General features: G+C 37.5%; 1 protein-coding gene across 3 annotated transcripts in view; it reads left to right on the forward strand.

Annotated features, from left to right (window-relative positions):
• Positions 1-19,717, forward strand: part of ZBBX (zinc finger B-box domain containing) — a 121,240-nt gene that overhangs the window by 19,245 nt on the left and 82,278 nt on the right. For all 3 annotated transcript variants that reach the window (XR_009612172.3, XR_009612173.2, XM_060639141.3), the window contains 3 exons: positions 1,052-1,100; positions 2,252-2,361; positions 11,368-11,463. Coding sequence is in view for 1 of the 3 variants with exons in the window: in XM_060639141.3 (XP_060495124.2) it covers positions 1,052-1,100; positions 2,252-2,361; positions 11,368-11,463 (255 nt within the window). In the remaining 2 variants the exon portion in view is untranslated. The remainder of the gene's footprint in view (positions 1-1,051; positions 1,101-2,251; positions 2,362-11,367; positions 11,464-19,717) is intronic.

Raw genomic sequence — 19,717 nt, forward strand, 5'->3', positions numbered from 1 at the left:
AATAATTATGCCTGAATTTTCAAAGATGACTGCAGTTGGTACAGCCATCGACATAGAGGCAGCCGTTGTTCTCATATTCTCATGGACAAAGTGGGCAATTGAGCATGCAAATTGCAAATTGAAAACTAGGCATGAATTGCCAGTGTCTGTATCAGTGTGCACCATTCCTCCATGCTCGTTTGTGTACTTTGAATGTTGGTTTTCAATAAGACCAAGGCAAGTACATACACTTGGTGAGTCTGTTTTATGTCTTAAAATCTTAAGATCCAAGGATTTTAAGTGACTCTTTGAAACACGTAAAGCGAACCTTATTTACTCAATATTTTGGCTACATCTTAGGGAAGTCAGGGATCACAGCGAATATATTGAAGGTTAAATCTGTGATGCTTAAACATGTGGTTCTCTGAATTAGACAAATAAGATAATATTGGCTTCTGCAGTTATGTAAGCAGAGCAGCTCAGTGCGAATTCAGTTTAGATTTGGTCTACACAAATATTAGACTGTGTATGTTTCAGAAAGGTACCAAAATAGAAAAGGCTTACTGAACCTTTACAATATTTGAATATTAGTGCTTTTCTAAAATAATATCGTGATGATATATAAGGATTTTTGTTTAAAACATAATATGGCATGTTTTAAAAAATGGTTTATATATTTCCAACATTGGGAGAGAGAGAGCATGTGCACACAGATGCGAGGGAGAGGCAGAGAGAGAGGGAAAAAGAGAATCCCAAGCAGGATCCACACTATCAGCACAGAGTCTGATGCAGGCATTAATCCCATGAACTGTGACATCATGACCTGAGCCAAAACCAAGAGTCAACCGACTGAGCCACCAAGGCACCCCTTGAATTTTCTGTTAATTAAAAGTTCTATATATGCTTTAATAGTGATATTCTATTACGATTGTATTATTCTTTCAAAATGTTTGCTTCACTCAAGATGCACTAAAATGTTATGGCTTTCTAATATTTCTAATAATAGTAACTTAAACTTTCTTTGAATAAGAGATCGTATCCCTGACAAATAATATGTATTTCATTAATATAGCTTTCTGCTGGAAAAGTGAAATTAAAATTACTAAAGGAGCAACTTCAAGGTAAACAGTTTACCACTGTATTATTAGATGCTAAAGATAGAATTTATTTTCTTTTACATTTGGATTGCATAGAAAATTAAAGTGCTAGAATTGCTCATGCAGTATAAAGATTCTAAACACCAAAATGATGAGTCTTTATTTTTGATATTCAAATTCATTTTGTTTTCTGGGGGGGGGGCAGCCTTATTTTATGTCAAAAATATTAGAATATGAATATAAGAAGAACGTTTTTCAATGGTGAGGACTTTGATAGCATTGTTTCTTAAACTTACATCATTTTATTAATTTTTTTAACGTTTATTTATTTTTGAAGGAGAGAGATACAGAGCATGAGTGGGGGAGGGTGGAGAGAGAGGGAGACACAGAATCTGAAGCAGGCTCCAGACTCTGAGCTGTCAGCACAGAGCTCCACGTGGGGCTCGAACTCAAAAACAGCGAGATCATGACCTGAGCTGAAGTCGGATGCTTAACCGACTGAGCCACCCAGGCGCCCCAAACTTATGTAATTTTTTAACCGGGAAGATATTTTAGCAATGTAAGACTATAAATTGAAATTTCATCCTGGGAATGTAAAAGACTATTGAAAATGGCTTTATATTTTAATGAATTATTGCACAATAGCAAAACCCAAAAATCAATTTGAATCCTCAGTAATTCCAAAAGGAAATTTTTTTTTTTTTATAGAGGATAAGTACATTTAACTTGAATGGTTAAGATAGTTTGGCAGAACAGGTTCTAAGAATATATATAACATTTATTATAGAAGTTGTTCTGTATGAGGTTCATTTAGTTTGATCTGAAAATGGGACAGGATGCCATAGGGATTCTATCAAGAGCGTAGTTTTTAACATTCTGTAATTTCATGTGTCCGGTTCAAGTGAGTTTTAAATAGAATGGGTGTGGGCAGAAATGTGGGGCCCCGTGGTCACAGGGGGCTGGGAGGGGAAATGTGGCCTTCCCAGTTTCCTGGAAAGAGTGGACTCGGCTACACACCATTGTTATTGGGCAATTAATACTGACATAACGTTTGAGAATTTAGAAATGTGCACAATTTCGGTACTTCATGGTGCACAACTTCATTACATTCATAAAACTGAATATCATATTTTGATATGATTGGCCTGACCTTTTTTTTTTTTTTTCTCTTCCAGAGCCAGTGAAACAACCACTTAATCATAAAATGGCCAGTTCTTCTGAAAGTGAAAAATCCAAGATAAAAGGGAAGGTTTGTGGACAGTGTGAGAACAAAGCTGCTGTGCTGGTATGTGCACTGCTATAACATAGGGGTGCATAACGTTCACATGGCCTCATTCACCTCTCCCAAGCCAGCCCGCTTCTGTAAGCCAGATGCTTTTCCTTGGCTACCGTTGCTAAGGGGGAAGTGTGCATGCTGCCCCATCCGGCCAGCACCTGTCCAGAGAGCTGTATCTCACCTTCTCATTCCCGTTTAAGGATAACTCCTAATTCTTGTCCTCTCTCTAAGGTCATGCCCAGCAGCACACAAATATGCTGCAGTCCTTTCCAAACCAAAAATACAACAAAAATTCTTCTTTGACCCCCACATCGCCCTCTGCACCCTTATTAGTAAAACTTCTGAAGCGTTGTCTACACTTGCTCTCACCATGTTCTCTCACCTTTTTTTTTTTTTTTTTTGCTGAGGCATAATGTACTTTCTATGAAATAGATCTTAAATGTATAGTGAGATGCCTTTTGACAAATGGATACACTCGCATCAAGATAATAGAATACCCCAGAAAGTTCCCTTGCGCCTTTTCCAATTAATTCCCACTACAAAGCCAACTACTATTCTGATTTTTAGCACCATACACTTAGGGTTATATTTATATAAATAGAACAATAGGGTATATATTTTTCTGCCTAAGGCTTCTTTTGCTCCACATGGAGATTCACCCATACTATTACATTTATTAGTAGTTTGTTCATTCAAATTACTGAGTAGTACACCATGGTATTAGTATACCAAAATTTGTTTATTTATTGACATATTGAATGACATTAGGTTGTTCCCAGTTTTTTACTACTGTATTTAAGGCTGCTGGGACATTTGTATGCAAGTCTTTTTTTTTGTTGTTTTTAAGGCAAAAAAGTTGTAAAGGGAAATTGAAGACCCCAAAAGATGGGTTCTGACAGTTCTCTAACTTCTCATTGCTGATTTTGTGAACTTTAAAAAAAAAATGATGGTTGGGGCGCCTGGGTGGCTCAGTCAGTTAAGCGTCCGACTTTGGCTCAGGTCATGATTTCACGGTCCGTGAGTTCGAGCCCTGCGTCGGGCTCTGTGCTGACCGCTCAGAGCCTGGAGCCTGTTTCAGATTCTGTGTTTCCCTCTCTCTCTGACCCTCCCCCGTTCATGCTCTGTCTCTCTCTGTCTCAAAAATAAATAAACGTTAAAAAAATTTAAAAAAAAGATGGTAAAATACACCATAATTTAAAAGTTACCATTTTAGCCATTTTAAGAGCACAGTTCAGTGGCGTTCAGCACATTCACATGGTTGGGATGCCGTCAGCACCATCCATCCACAAAACTCTTTTCATCTCACAGAACTGAAACTGGGCTGCTTGCACCATGACTCCCATTCGCCCCTCCCATCGGCCCCTGGCAACCAACCTTCTACTTTCTGTCTCTATGAATTTGACTATTCTAGGTGCCTCATGGAGGTGGAATCATTCAGTATTTGTCCTTTTGTACCTGGCTTATTTCACTCGCTCTAAGGTTTTCAGGTTCCTCCACATGGTAGCGTGTGTCAGAATTTCCTTCCTTTTTTAAGCCGAATAATACTCCATTGTATGTAAATAGCACGTTTTGTTTATCCGTTCATCCATCGCTAGACGCTTGGGTTGTTTCCACCTTCTGGTTTTTGTGAATAATGCTGCAATGGACAAGAGTTTAAATATCTGCCTGGTTTCTACTTTCAGTTCTTTTGAGTATATGCCCAGAAGTGGAATTGCCAAATTCTCATTCTCTCTTGATTCCTCTCCATTCGGGATTGGGTCTCCACTATGCCAGCAAGTGCTCCTATCAAGGTCACTAGTGACTTCCATATTCTTAAATACAGTGACCAGTTCTCAGTTCTTATATTAATCTATCAGTAATATTCGATGCACTCTTCCTCTTCTGTGACTTTTCACTTAGCTTCCTCTAGGACACAATTCTGTCTTGGTATCATTTTACTTTGCTAGGTGCCCTTTCTCAGTCTTTTTTGGCTTTCTGTCTGCTTGACCCCTGAATGTTGAGTGCCACAGGGCTTAGTCCTTAGCCCTCTTCCCTAGTCCATCTACTAACTCTTTATAGGTAATTTCATCTACTCTCTTGGCTTTAAAGACCATCTCTACATGGATGGTTCCCAAATTTACATCTCTAACTCATCCCTCTCCCCTAACTTTCAACTCAGACTGCCTATTTAGAACCTCTACTTGGATGTCTAACAGTAATCACTAACTTACCATGTTCAAAATTACACCTTTAATATCTCTCCTCCCCACTCCCAACAGTCTCATAATGAGGGTCGATTCAGATGTCCCCTGCCCTGGCAGCCCTTTGTAAAGGACCAGCAGCTGAGTTGGCCTCTCCAGTTTTTTGGAGCTTCTCCATGCATCCACATGTTTATTACTCCGTAACATATGTATGTATGTGTGTATATATATATATATATATATATATATATATATATATGTGTGTGTGTATATATATATATATATATGTGTGTGTATATATATATATATATGTGTGTGTGTATATATATATATATATATGTGTGTATATATATATATATATGTGTGTGTATATATATATATATATATATATATATATATATATATATACACCCACCTGTGTAAAGTTCATGAGAGTAGGGATTTACTTTTGGTCAATGCTGTGTGCCCACCACCTAGAATTATGCCTGCAATTTAGTAGGCACTCAACAAACATTTGTTAAAGGAAGAATTTTTTTTTCTGTAATAAAATCTTCAGATATATCTTCCTTTTAGTTAGTATTAAAGTACTCCAGTATGTTTTGTAATTTAAAATACTACACTTAAGAAGCAGTTTTCCCCCCAAAGAATTTTATGATTATAACTAATATTTGTAGATTACTATAACTGATATTTGTTATAGTTTCAGAGAATTTGGCCGTGATCATTTCTGATTTGAGACTATGTTGCTATCCTTATTTCATGGCAGTTTTAGCTGGTCTGGGAGAGTTAGAATACCATAAGTCTAATAAAGAGCTCATTGCAATATTAAATGTAAAACCCTGTCTCTTGGTACAGGGCTCTTATATTACAACATGCTGTTTTCTTATCTTATTTGATCTCTAATGATGGGCACTAATTTAAGAAATCTTCACAAATTATACCTATTTATAAATGTTTAAAAAATATAAACAATGTTAATATTCCTGAAGTTGGAAATATGAAAGCTAAAAGGGACTTACTGGCTGAATTGAATTGTTGGGGTCCACTGTTCATGATGAGAACAAAGTATTTATGTAGAAGCTATCAATACTTCTTGTGAATCCTGTTCTATGTTGAGCACTGTTTAAAGGCTCTGGAATTTGAATATGACATCCATAGGTCAAACTTGAGCTGGAAACAAAGGATCTGTTTTTCCAAAGAGAAGGAAAATCAAGAAGAGGACATTCCAGATAAGATAAATGGCACATGCCTTGGCTGGAAAGCAGATGAGAGTGACAATGTGTGTAGTGATTAAAAGGCTGATTTGCCTGAAAACTGTTATAAATATAAGCAAGGATTTAGACCCTATACATTCTTAAAGAATTTCGCTATGATTTTAAGGAAGGAGGAAGGGCAGAGAGAGGGGGAGAGCGAGAATCCCAAGGAGACTCCACGCTGTCAGTGCAGAGCCCAAAGTGGGGCTCAATCTCACAAATCACGAGATCATGATCTGAGCCCAAATCAAGAGTCAGATGCTTAACTGACTGAGCCACCGAGGTGTCCCACAACAATAAATGAAATAAATTATTTAAAAATTCAAGTTAGACACATCTAGTGAAGTGAAACATGGTGGTGGTAAACCCTGAAGTTACCTTGTGTTCTTAGCTTCCATCATTCTGGATGGTAATGCTGGTTGTGTGGAGTAAACCTTCTTGTATCTGACGATAGGGTCTTCATCAGGGATAACTGTTTATGGGAGGTAAGGGTTAAGAGCTGGCATTTTGGAGGTTTGAATCTCAACTTTACCTGTGATTAGCTATGTGACCTTTGGAAATGGCTTGATTCCACTGTATTTTTTGTTTTCTCATTTGTGAGAGTGGGACAATATAGATAACAGTAGTCTATACCTCGGAATTATTGAAGATAACGGTGAATGCATGCAAGTATCAAGAGTAGTTAGCGTTGTGCCTGGCACATTGAGAAGAGACAGGAAATTGTGTGTGTTTCGTTGTTGGCACATTTTCATATCTCATAATGCATTCACATACATTGATGGTAAAAATAAAACCCAACCTTCAAATTTTGTATTTTTAAAAGAAATTCCAGTAGCTTTAGGCTGCTTGTACATGGTAAAAGCGAAATGGATAGTTAAAAATTACATATTAATTTGGCAAATGCAGATAATTTAATTAAACTCAAAGGGATTCTGAAGGCTTAGCACAACTGATCTAGGCTTGATCAAATTAAAAAGATATTTGCTAAAACTGCACTTGGGTATTCCATCATTGAAGAAGCATCTGTGGTGGAATGGAGTCCTTATCTACATTTTTAGTACATTTCTGCCAGTTATACACACTGCCTAAAAAGATTTTCCAGTTGGCGGTCATTTTAACCCAATTTAAATCCAAATATGCTTGTATAACAAAATATATAAGCTTACTCTGCAATTCCAGCTTTGATCTTCTAGTCTACAACATCCGTTTGGCTACTTTCATTAAAAATCTGTTGTTAACAAATACTTGGCTTAGAATTCTATGTTGAAGCTGATTTCCAGTCTTCTATATTACCTTGTGAAAACAGTGCCAAGTATGTCTAAGAAATTTATTAAGATATTAGCAAATAAATGAAAATTATGCAGAATACATTTTGAAATCTACATTAATATGATAGTACGCCATGTATGTATGTGAAATTATAGATTTTTATTTGATTTTACACTTAAATATTATGGATCTAGGTAATGTTTTAATCATCATTTCTGTAAGAAACTAGTTCTTAAACCGTGAGTTGAAAGTGTAGGACTAATTCTGATATTAGGGATAGTGTTTTTTTTTTTTTCTTCACTTGAATGAAAAATCCAGTTCTGTATAGCTAATCACATTTGAAAAAAAATGCATTTGATTTTGATAATCATTTGACATACTGGATTTTATTTAATTGCAGATATTATCAAGGTTTTTCAATAAATGATCAGTGCTGCAGTTAATGGTAAATGTGATTTTTAGTAATTTGGTTCATGGGTGAGAGCTTGAGCTCTGAGCCAGACTGTGGGATTAAAATCCTGGCTTCATTAGCTGTGTGACTGGGCAAATTCTCAATCATTATGTTCCTTGGTTACTTCATCTTCACAATGGAGACACAATGGTCGCGTTAACCTTATTATAGGGTTGTTGTGAGAATTCAATGAGATGAAACATACAAAGCCCTTAGAACAGTGCATAAATGCTCAGTGTGGATGTTGTTATGTGGTTCTAACCTTCCTTTTTAGTTTTGTTTACCTGTACATAATTTCTTGCTCTTTTAACCTTTGGTTGTTATTGTTAATGTTGTGTTAATCATCTTATATTTAATAAATCTGGCCACGTTATTGTAGGTAACAGAGTCATCAAATGGTGACTTGTAATACACTTTTAAAACATTAATGGGCTCCTGTTTGTTTTTTTTTTAATGTTTATATTTGAGACAGAGAGAGAGAGTGTGAGCGAGTGGGGGATGGGCAGAGAGAGAGGGAGACAGATTCCAAAGCAGGCTCCATGCTGTCAACGCAGAGCCTGATGTGGGGCTTGAACCCACGAACCGTGAGATCGTGACATGAGCTGAAATCAAGAGTCAGATGCTCAACTGACTGAGCCATCTAGACATCCTCCTGCTGGATTTTTAATAAGAATTTAGTCTACTTTTCCACATCCTATACATCCTAGTGCCTGTTACTTGACGTGTGGTCTGCACACAAGCAGATGCGTGGACGTTACCTGAGAGCTTGTTAGAATGCAGGATCTCAGGTCCCATTCTAGACTTCCTGAACCCATCTTCACAGTAATAAAATCCCAGGTGATTCATATGCACAGTACAGTTTGGGAGGCATCACTGTATTGCACATTTCAGTCAGTCACTCACCAGTGCAAGGTAGAAGAGCTTGGTCAACCTCTCGCCACTCTTCCCTAGCTGCTTTCTGCTTAGGATTCCTTGATAGGTGGAGAGAGGAAGGAAGGGAAGAATGGTAGTGGGCACGCTAAGTGGGGAGAGGGGAAATGAGAAAGGATCAAAGGGAATGTGGGCTCTGTGACATAGACTTTCTTTTTTTTTTTTTTTAATTTTTTTTTCCAATATATGAAATTTATTGTCAAATTGGTTTCCATACAACACCCAGTGCTCATCCCAAAAGGTGCCCTCCTCAATACCCATCACCCACCCTCCCCTCCCTCCCACCCCCCATCAACCCTCAGTTGGTTCTCAGTTTTTAAGAGTCTCTTATGCTTTGGCTCTCTCCCACTCTAACCTCTTTTTTTTTTTTCCTTCCCCTCCCCCATGGGTTTCTGTTAAGTTTCTCAGGATCCACATAAGAGTGAAAACATATGGTATCTGTCTTTCTCTGTATGGCTTATTTCACTTAGCATCACACTCTCCAGTTCCATCCACGTTGCTACAAAGGGCCATATTTCGTTCTTTCTCATTGCCACGTAGTACTCCATTGTGTATATAAACCACAATTTCTTTATCCATTCATCAGTTGATGGACATTTAGGCTCTTTCCATAATTTGGCTATTGTTGAGAGTGCTGCTATAAACATTGGGGTACAAGTGCCCCTATGCATCAGTACTCCTGTATCCCTTGGGTAAATTCCTAGCAGTGCTATTGCTGGGTCATAGGGTAGGTCTATTTTTAATTTTCTGAGGAACCTCCACACTGCTTTCCAGAGCGGCTGCACCAATTTGCATTCCCACCAACAGTGCAAGAGGGTTCCCATTTCTCCATATCCTCTCCAGCATCTATAGTCTCCTGATTTGTTCATTTTGGCCACTCTGGCGTAAGGTGATATCTGAGTGTGGTTTTGATTTGTATTTCCCTGATGAGGAGCGACGTTGAGCATCTTTTCATGTGCCTGTTGGCCATCCGGATGTCTTCTTTAGAGAAGTGTCTATTCATGTTTTCTGCCCATTTCTTCACTGGGTTATTTGTTTTTCGGGTGTGGAGTTTGGTGAGCTCTTTATAGATTTTGGATACTAGCCCTTTGTCCGATATGTCATTGGCAAATATCTTTTCCCATTCCGTTGGTTGCCTTTTAGTTTTGTTGGTTGTTTCCTTTGCTGTGCAGAAGCTTTTTATCTTCATAAGGTCCCAGTAATTCACTTTTGCTTTTAATTCCCTTGCCTTTGGGGATGTGTCGAGTAAGAGATTGCTACGGCTGAGGTCAGGGAGGTCTTTTCCTGCTGTCTCCTCTAGGGTTTTGATGGTTTCCTGTCTCACATTCAGGTCCTTTATCCATTTTGAGTTTATTTTTGTGAATGGTGTGAGAAAGTGGTCTAGTTTCAACCTTCTGCATGTTGCCGTCCAGTTCTCCCAGCACCATTTGTTAAAGAGACTGTCTTTTTTCCATTGGATGTTCTTTCCTGCTTTGTCAAAGATGAGTTGGCCATATGTTTGTGGGTCTAGTTCCGGGGTTTCTATTCTATTCCATTGGTCTATGTGTCTGTTTTTGTGCCATGTGACATAGACTTTCTGACATCATCCCTCCAAACCCTCACACTTCCTTATTTGTGCTATTAGCATTCTTAACCTAGGCCAAACTCAAGAAAATGAGGGGTCTTAGACATTTGGACTGCTTCTTCTCAGCTCACAAAGGGTGTTGATGTGGCCATACAACTGCACAGCAGTAAGTGCACTTGCAGCAAAAATTCCATTTTCTTTCCTCTTTAAGTCTTACTCGATGCCTTCGTAGGTATAGGGACATCACATCAATTTATCCAGAAACTTAAAAAAATACAGTTTAACAGTGTACAGATTTTGAAAGATAAATACAAACTTGTCCGTAATCATTTCACTAGTCATAAAAACTGCTGATGTGTTGATGTAGTTGCATCGAGGTCTTTTTCTTATACTTTCTTTCCTTTGAGGAATCTTCTAAGAATAATTTAAAATTTTTTTAAAATGTTTATTTATTTTTGAGAGAGAGAGAGAGACAAAGTGCAAGCAGGGGAGGGGCAGGGAGAGAGGGAGACACAGAATCTGAGGCAGGCTCCAGGCTCTGAGCTGTCAGCACAGAGCCTGACACGGGGCTTGAACCCACGAAGTGTGAGATCATGACCTGAGGTGAAGTCGGACGCTTAACTGACTGAGCCACCCAGGCGCCCCCTAAGAATATTTTTTAAACCGTATTTTGAGAATCACCAGTGACGTAATGCCATTCAAAAAATATGTGGAGATTTTTGGGGAAAAATACTATATGCATTGTGAGATTAAAAACTTATAAAAATGAAGTAGTTTTGACTCAGAGATTACGCTGTTTAGCCTTTGCCAGGTCAAGAAGTTTGGCCTGAGGTTGCTCGTTTTTTATGATTTGTTCAGAAATTGTAGATACATATATGCATCTAATACATATCTAAAACCTACTTGCAGCTATTATATTTATTTTGATATGAGAGTAATTAGAGTTTACAAGTTAGTTTTTCTCAATTACATCCTTTAAAAAAATTTTTTTTAAAAGTTTATTTACTTCTGAGACAGAGACAGAGCATGAGTGGGGGAGGGGCAGAGAGAGAGGGAGACACAGAATCCAAAGCAGGCTCCAGGCTCCAAGCTGTCAGCACAGAGCCCGACGCGGGGCTCAAACTCACGAACTGTGAGATCATGACCTGAGGTGAAGTCGGACGTTTAACCGACTGAGCCACCCAGGTGCCCCTCAATTACATCTTAATGGGGTCAAGTGGTTGTTCCAGTTTCCATGAGCTTCTCAGTTCTTATGACATCTAGATATGTCATTGGAGAAGTAAAGATGAGAACGATGACTTCTTTATGCAAACGTTTTCTCAAACTCACATTTTTATAATATTGCATGATGTTTTACTGTCTTTTAAGGTATGCCTTGAGTGTGGCGAAGATTATTGCTCAGGTTGCTTTGCTAAAATTCACCAGAAGGGGGCACTGAAGCTCCATAGAACAACTCTTTTGCAGGTATCGCTTTTTAAAATGCTTTACTTGTAGTGTATTTATAAAATGTTTCAGCACGAAGACATTTAAAACATGTTTAGTTATCTAGAATTTAGGATGATTTATATTAATTTCTAAAATTCTATTATGTACAGTCTTTACATATATCTTAAAATTATTTTACTGAATGCTAATCTGGGTTCTATTTTGCTATTTAAACTGTGTTTTAATATAGTTCTTGAAACATTAGCTTGATTAGAGTTTTTAGATCATGCATTTTATCTATGAACTTGACATTTAAAAATTAGACAGCATTTTGTATCTATTGTGGTTTAAAAAGAACATATGGTTTCAGTATTATTTCTATATAGTTTATAAAAAGAAATCTCTATATTTTCTTTTCATGTTTTTTTTTTTAATTTAGTCTTTCATTTGTCCTCATCCATTATCATTTAAATAAGCTTATCTCTCAGGTTTCTACTTTTCTTTCTACATAGTAGAAGCTTTTATTTTTCCTTGTATAATCATTGTTTTTAAACTCAAACTCTGTCAGATGGTTTAAAAATTCTAAGATTTAAGTGATAAATATGGCTAAATATATATATGACATATTATGCCAGTTACATTTAACAATGGACTGTTATGTCATAGATTTAATTCATTGCACAGTAATTTACTCAACAAATATTTATTGAATGCCTTTTCGAAAGCAGGGGATGTGCTAGGCAGTACCTTAAACAGAAGAATAATGCTAGGATCCTACTCTTAAGGACCTAAGGATAAAAGTGGTAAATGAGGACCTAGTGTAATGGGTTAAAGATTTTAATATCTTGTAGGCAAAAGGAAGGAGATGATCAGATCTGTATTTAGAAAGATCACTGGTAGATTTCAATTTTTACATGTGACTTCAGTATAAATACTATATTGGTAACTCTCAAGGATACTGATGACCCAAGTCATAATAGCCACAAAACATAAAATAGACCTTACTCATATCAGTATTTACCAAATTCAGTTACTTTTGAATTGGCTACTCATTGGTAGCCTCCTGGTAGAATGATGAAGGAAAACAAAACTAAAAAACGCCTACTGCTTCAGGAAGTTTTGTACAACTGGACAGTTAAAGAAATGAAAATTAATGTCTATAAATGTGAATGTGATTATTAACATACAAATAATATAGATTTTAAAGGCACGCCACTTTAAAGGTGAAGAATATACCCCTTGTGAGCTCATATTAGGAATTGTCCATTCAGTGATTTTTTTCAGCATGTTTTCTGAGTTGTCACTCAGTGAATTAGGTACCGTGCCAGCTTGTATGGAAGAAACAAAACAAAACAAAAAAGAGAACCGGCTCCTTCTCTCAACTTCAGTATTTGACCTTCAAGATTTATCTATGTCTGATTTTCTTCTCTCTCTCCCTCCCTCTTCCCCTTCTCTTTTCCTCCCTCTCCCTCTGTCGCATGTACATCACACAGACACACACATACTCAAAATAAATTTCAAAAGGCAGTCAAACTTTGCTGTGATATACCTTATTGTTATCCAGAGACAAACGGGATGGTAAGTGTCGAGTCATGCTTACTAACACAACATAGTGTATGTTTTCTAAACATTTAGCATTTTTCTATTCCATATTAATGTCATTAAAATGGCTGTCTTCTATATCTTAAAAAGGAGAACATCATCTTTGTAGATGAGATTCTTATATAATTCTAAATACAGAATGGATAAGGAAGAGAAAATTAATATTTACTGACTAAATACTCTGTATTCTATACTGTTGTATACTACCAGCATCATATTTACAAATTTCGATTGCAGGGGAGGAAAGATTGGTAAGTCAGAAATAGTAAAAATGTTATTTAAGTTCCTAGTGAATCTCAAGTTGTGGAAGACACGTTCATCTCTGAAAGTTAACATAGTGAATTTTATAATATGTATATGAATCAAACAGCATAGCAGGTGACAGTGAATTCTTGAGAGGTTTCAAATACAGGGGTTCCTTTATGCATATGTTTTAAAGTTAAACACCGATAGAGAATATTTTCCACATTCATATTACTTCTCTGTGTTGCTCTCCATTCTGTGAAGGCCAAAATTGCAACTTGATGCTATTTCGAGGATAGTCCTGGGAAGTTCATTGCCTACTGAGGAAATCAAATTAGGAGGCTAAACTTAGAAAAAAAGTCTAGAGAAACTCCACATGTTGGGAGCTAAACGTATATTGTTACTCTTTTTATATAACATGATTTCACTTACCCAGATTGCTAATTAATGAAATACTTTGCAGGAGATTTTCTCCAGGTAATCATGTAAATTTGACCATTTATTCATTCAGAAGATCTTAAATTAAAAAATGTTTTTTTTTTTTTTTTAAAGGAAGCTTTAACAAAAAGTAAAACATAATCCCTCCCTTCTTAGTAAAGAGTACAGTGAACACATCCTCACTATATTTTGGTGACACCTTCTGGTTATTTTGACCACCAGCTGTTATGACAGTAAGAGGCCTCGACCAGCTGATGTATATGGGTAGCTACACCTTCCTCTAAGAGATTTGCTCCTCTGGTTAGTACTTCACTTTTCTTCTTTAACATGTCTTACCCATTCTCTGCCGTCACTCCTTGACTTTAACCAACTGTCCATTAGCTGTCTGCCATTTTCTTCTTATTTCTGTTCTCTGTTTGGCCTTTAATTTTTTGCAGTCATCTTGTTTCTTTTTCTCCTTGTTTCTATCATTCTCTCTGGTCTTTCCCTAGGAGTTAAGATTCTTGATGCTGCTTTCTGCCCTGGCCTGATGACCACTGGTCAGCAGTGAATGGTGTCTCTCTCTTGTTTAGCCCTCAATAATAAGTCATACGGTATTTTTAGCTTCCCACTGTTTTGGCAACTGTCAAAGGCATGAGATTTTTTTGTTGTTGACTGCTGAATTCATACCAAATTTGAGAAGTTAGAGCAGGCGTTTGATATCTGACTATTAAGCATTGCTATATCAAAAGCAAGCATTCTGGGGCGCCTGGGGGGCTCAGTCGGTTGGTATCTGACTCTTGATTTCAACTCAGGTCATGATCTCATGGTTCGTGAGTTGGAGCCCTTCACCAGGCTCTGTTCTGACATCGTGGAGCTTGCTTGGGATTTCTCTCTCCCTCTATCTCTCCCCATGCCCTATTCTCTCTCCCTCTCTCTCTCTCTCTCTCTCTCTCTCTCTCTCTCAAAATAAATAAATACTAAAAAAAAAAAAGCAAGCATTCTTGGCTAATGGCCATTCTACTTTATATTCTTTATGCTGACATTTCTGGGTATTTTAAAGCATAGCCAAATTTGATTGCTATGAACTGTTTCAGCCACCATCCTACAGCCCAGTGAATCTTTACAAAGTTCACGGTCAACAGAGACCATTTTGAATTTTTTTTTTTAACACTTATTTATTTTTGAGACAGAGAGAGACAGAGCATGAACAGGGGAGGGGCAGAGAGAGAGGGAGACACAGAATCTGAAACAGGCTCCAGGCTCTGAGCGGTCAGCACAGAGCCTGACGCGGGGCTCGAACCCACGGACCATGAGATCATGACCTGAGCCGAAGTCGGACGCCCAACCGACTGAGCCACCCAGGCGCCCCAACAGAGACCATTTTGTACTGCATGCCTTCTTTTACTTAAAAGGTAAATCCTTGAAAAAAATTAAAGGCAAACTATTACCATTTCCATGTTGACTGACATAATTTCAAAGGGCTTATCTTTTGATTTATGATTGATTTATACTTGGCAGTGATTCCAACACAAGTTTTTTTGTTTGTTTTTGCTTTTTTTTTTTTTTTACCTCTCCAATCTCTGTTACATAGTTAATTATCTACAAAATAAACTAAATGCAGGAGAGGAATTACTAGGATGAATCTCCTATTTCTATATTTAGAATGATTTGTAACACTTTAAGGGTTGGAACAATAGTGTTTTTCAGTGAGTAAGCCTCACATTGATGAAAAATAAGGTCTTAATCTATCAGGCATTTCTGTTTCCTTTTAACAACAGTCAAACTGAAGAGACAAGGTTAATCAGACATAATAGAAGATGGGGGAGAAGGCAAACAAAACATATTCCATTATGAAATATGACATGCGCAAAGGGAGATTGGATTAGGTAAATCATGAATAGATTCTGGTATGTATATTTTCTCAATTGAAATGGAGATTTTTCGTAACCATAAAGGAGAGACCTTGGGAAAGGGGGTGTTCTCATTAAGAAAGAAGCGATAACTGAGGTAGAATTTTCCATGTTTTCTGATATAAAGCCTTTATACATAGCCTCTTTACTTTTTTTCAAATCTCCAAAGAAAGATATGCCTATATAGATATAAATGGGGATACATGTTTGCTTGAAAATACTTATGGGAACATCTTCAGATTACTACTTATGCTTACTGACTTTACAGTAGTCTTTTTCTTTTAGTTGACAATGACTAATATCAGCTCTTAGGCTCACACTATCATTATTCTGTTAATGTTCAGAATAATACAGTATTTTTAGATCATAGCTCGTCACTTGGATAATATCATGGTTACCCACTTGGATGATCTCAGTGGACCCGTTACAGATGCCGTGTGTACACGTATTATAGATGCAATGGTGTGTCACTGATTTCTTCCTCTTGAGAACTGAGATACTCACTTTCCCAGCTGCCTGGAGTGCTGCCTGCAGATAGATGGCATTTGGATCTCTCCTCCTCCAAGCTTACACTCCCATTCTGGGGCAGCCCATTCCGTGGTCCCGTATCTGGTTTGCGTGCGGGCATAAACTTCAGCAGACCCCTGCCTCGATTGAGAGCAGCTCTGACAGCGATCACAGCTCCTCCCGTGGAGCTGGCAACTACATCAAACCCAGCTTTCCCTTTTGCCCACATCTGCCTCTGTTTTACATCACACTTGTTCTCCTCAGAGCACTTCCCACTGAAAGGCAGGCAGGCAAACCTCAGAATTTGTTTCCTGGGGAACCTGACCCATCAATAATGTCATTCAGAGTGGGGTTATAGATAATTTTTGGCCTGATTTCAGAGTGTGCTGCAATTTTGGAAGGTCAGTGTATAATATCTCTTCCTTCATTTTTCAGATTCTGAACCAAGGAAGAAATAGATATTAGAGTGAAAACGTAGAAATCAAAATATCAATTTTATTATTGCTGCAGTCAGAACCAGTGGTTGTGGTGTGAATGTCCAGACAAATTCAGCTTCCTGATTCTTCCTGGAATTGAACATTTTTTCACCCCCACCCCTAAACTGCAGACATTTCCCTTTGGCGTGGCAGAGCCAACCCACTAAACCTCTTAATGGATATCTAGATTGGAATGTATCCTTCTCTGGACAGGCTGTGCTCAGAGGGAGAATGAAGGAGGGGCCGAGGTGAGCATGTTCACCTCCTTCTCCAGAGTCTCAGGAATAGGAGAGATGTGTAAGGACGGGGAGTAAATGTTCCCTTCACAAAGAATTATCATAAGTTCTCATGATTTTAGAGTCCAGGTAATACAAATATTTTGTATAAACTTGCTACTTATAAATATTAGTTAATATTACACTAAGAAAAAACAAAATACTTAAACATGTATAAACAACTGATTCATGGCATGTTTTTCTCCTGTTTCTTTTTTTTTTTCCTGTTTCTTAAATATGAATCATGTTATTAACAAATACCTCTTGTGCCAACAGTCTGTGTTTATTGTTTTTTGGTATGATTGTCACTTCATACGTCCTCTATCAAAGGGTTTTTTTTTTAACTATGTTGTTATTGACTATTCATTCTTTTATATCTTCTGATAAGTTTCAAATCCTGTGAGGAAAGGGACTATTTCTGTTTTGTTCATCACTGTATTCTCAGTGCTTAACATTGTACCTGACACACATATATCAAATTTTTGAAACGTGAATGAATCCCTAATGATCTGATCAAGCTCCTGACATAATTTAAAACGATATTTTCACTAGCAAAGTATATTTTTCTCTGAATTTTGAAAACCAAAGACTGGGTAATTAAAGGAGTTTATGGTGTGTTTTGTGTTCTGTTGAAGGACCAGCAAAAGCCTTTCCTCTTAAGTCTGAGAATTTGAACTTGAGTTCATTTTTTTAGCTCTTTTCCTGGGAAAAGATGAAGGTAGTAATGTCAAGTATGTCCCTAGACAACATACTAACGGTAAACACGAGTCCTGATTGCCAACTTGCATTCAAATGTGAGAACGTAAATACTTGGAGTAAGCCATAGGTCTCTGAGTGTGGTGAGCTTTGTACCGTGGCTTCTGCTGTGGGACTCTGGATGCCGCGCAGATGAGGACTGACCTGGTGGAAGATAAGGCTTCTAAGACGACGTCATCCTCATGTATCCGAGCTGTACTTGTGCATGAACTGTGGCAAGACTGCCACTCAAGAAGAACATCTGATGCTGTCCTGTCAGCAAACTGTTGTCCCTGTTCTTATCCTTCTCAGTAGACCGATGCCAGGACTGCTCCGATGATAGCCTTGTGAGACTGCAAATTCAGTTAACCCGGGCAGACTTCTTGGTAGGCACTGCCTACCAGGCAGTTTCAAAACACAAAATGGTGGGATACCTGAAAGATAAATGAAGACACTTGTATAGGCACCATTGGCAAGAATATTTTTAAAACAGCTCACGTACTATCCATTTATCAATTCAGTTGAGTGGATTTTAGTATATTCACAGATAGTGTGTAAGTATCAACACAATTGATTGTAGAACATTTTCATCACTTTAAAAAGACACCCCATACCCTTTTGCTACTACCACATGTCCTGATACCCTTCTTTCCCCGATCCTCTGGCAACCACGAATCCATTTTCTGTCTTTGTAGATTAGCCTGTATTTAATATAAATTGAAATGTATAAATATGTGGTCTTTTATGACTGGCTTCTTTTACTCAGTAAAAGTAAAAGGTTTCCAAGGTTCATCCTTGTACTTTTATGTTTATGGCTAAATAACATTTCATTGTATATATTGATACGCCACATTTTGTTTATCCGTTGTCAGATGGACATTTGGTTGTTTACCCCTTTTGGCTATTATGAACAGTACTGCTGTGAACACATATGTACAGGCTTTTATATGGACGTATGTTTTTATTTCTCTTAGCTCTGTCTCTAATAGTGGAATTCCTGGTTCATATGATAACTCGGTCTTTTATTGTTTGAGGAGCTGCTGGAGTATTTTTGAAAGTGGCTGCTCCATTTGAGACTCCAGTCAACAGAATTTGAAAGTTCTGATTTCTGTGTGTCCTAGCCAACACTTTTTTTGTCTCACTTTAAAAAAAAAGCATGCAGTGTTATATTACTTTCAGGTGTATAATCTAGTAATTCAACACTCCCATACATCACCCTATGCTCATCAAGACAAGTGCACTCCTTAACCCCCATCACCTATTTTACCCTTTTCCTCATTCCTCTCCCCTCTGGTAACCATCAGTTTGTTCTCTATAGTTAAAAGTCTGTTTCTTGATTTTCCTCCTTTCCCCCCCCCCCTTATGTTTGTTTGTTTTGTTTCTTAAATGCCATGTATGAATAAAATCATATGGTATTTGTCTTTCTCTGACTGACTTATTTCAATTAGCATAATACTCTCTGCAAGATTTCCTTCTTTTTTATGGCTAACATTCGCATCTTCTTTATCCATTCATCAGTTGTTGGACACTTGGACTGCATCCATATCTTGGCTATTGTAAATCATGCTACAGTAAACATAGGGGTGCAGCTATCCCTTTTAATTGTTATTCTTGTATTCTTTGGGTAAATACCCAGTAATGTGATTGCTGGATCATAAGGTATTTGTGTTTTTAACTTTTTGAGGAACTTCCATTGTCTCACTTTTTTGATTCTAGCATCATTTTTAAGATTTATTTTTAATTAATTTATTTTTCAATGTTTGTTTATTTTTGAGAGAGAGACAGAGAGACAGAGTGTGACCAGCGGAGGGACAGAGAGAGAGGGAGACACAGTTGATTCTAGCATCTTACTGGGCATGAAGTCATATCTCATTGTGGTTTTGATTTACATTTCCCTGATTACTATGCATATTGAACATCTTTTTATGTGCTTATTGGACATTTGTGTATCTTCTTCGGAGGAATATTGACAAGAAGTTTTGAGAAGCCCTAGATATGGGACAGTTAATAGCCAACACTTCAGTGACACCACATCTGTGATGACTTTTTCAATGCTAGTACTAAGAGAAGCTAGAGAAAAGGAAAAGATGACATTTGAAAGACGTATGGAAAGGGAGAGTAGGGC

Source organism: Panthera onca, chromosome C2 (genome assembly GCF_046562875.1).
Source record: "Panthera onca isolate mPanOnc1 chromosome C2, mPanOnc1 haplotype 2, whole genome shotgun sequence".
NCBI classification, from domain to species: Eukaryota; Metazoa; Chordata; class Mammalia; order Carnivora; family Felidae; genus Panthera; species Panthera onca.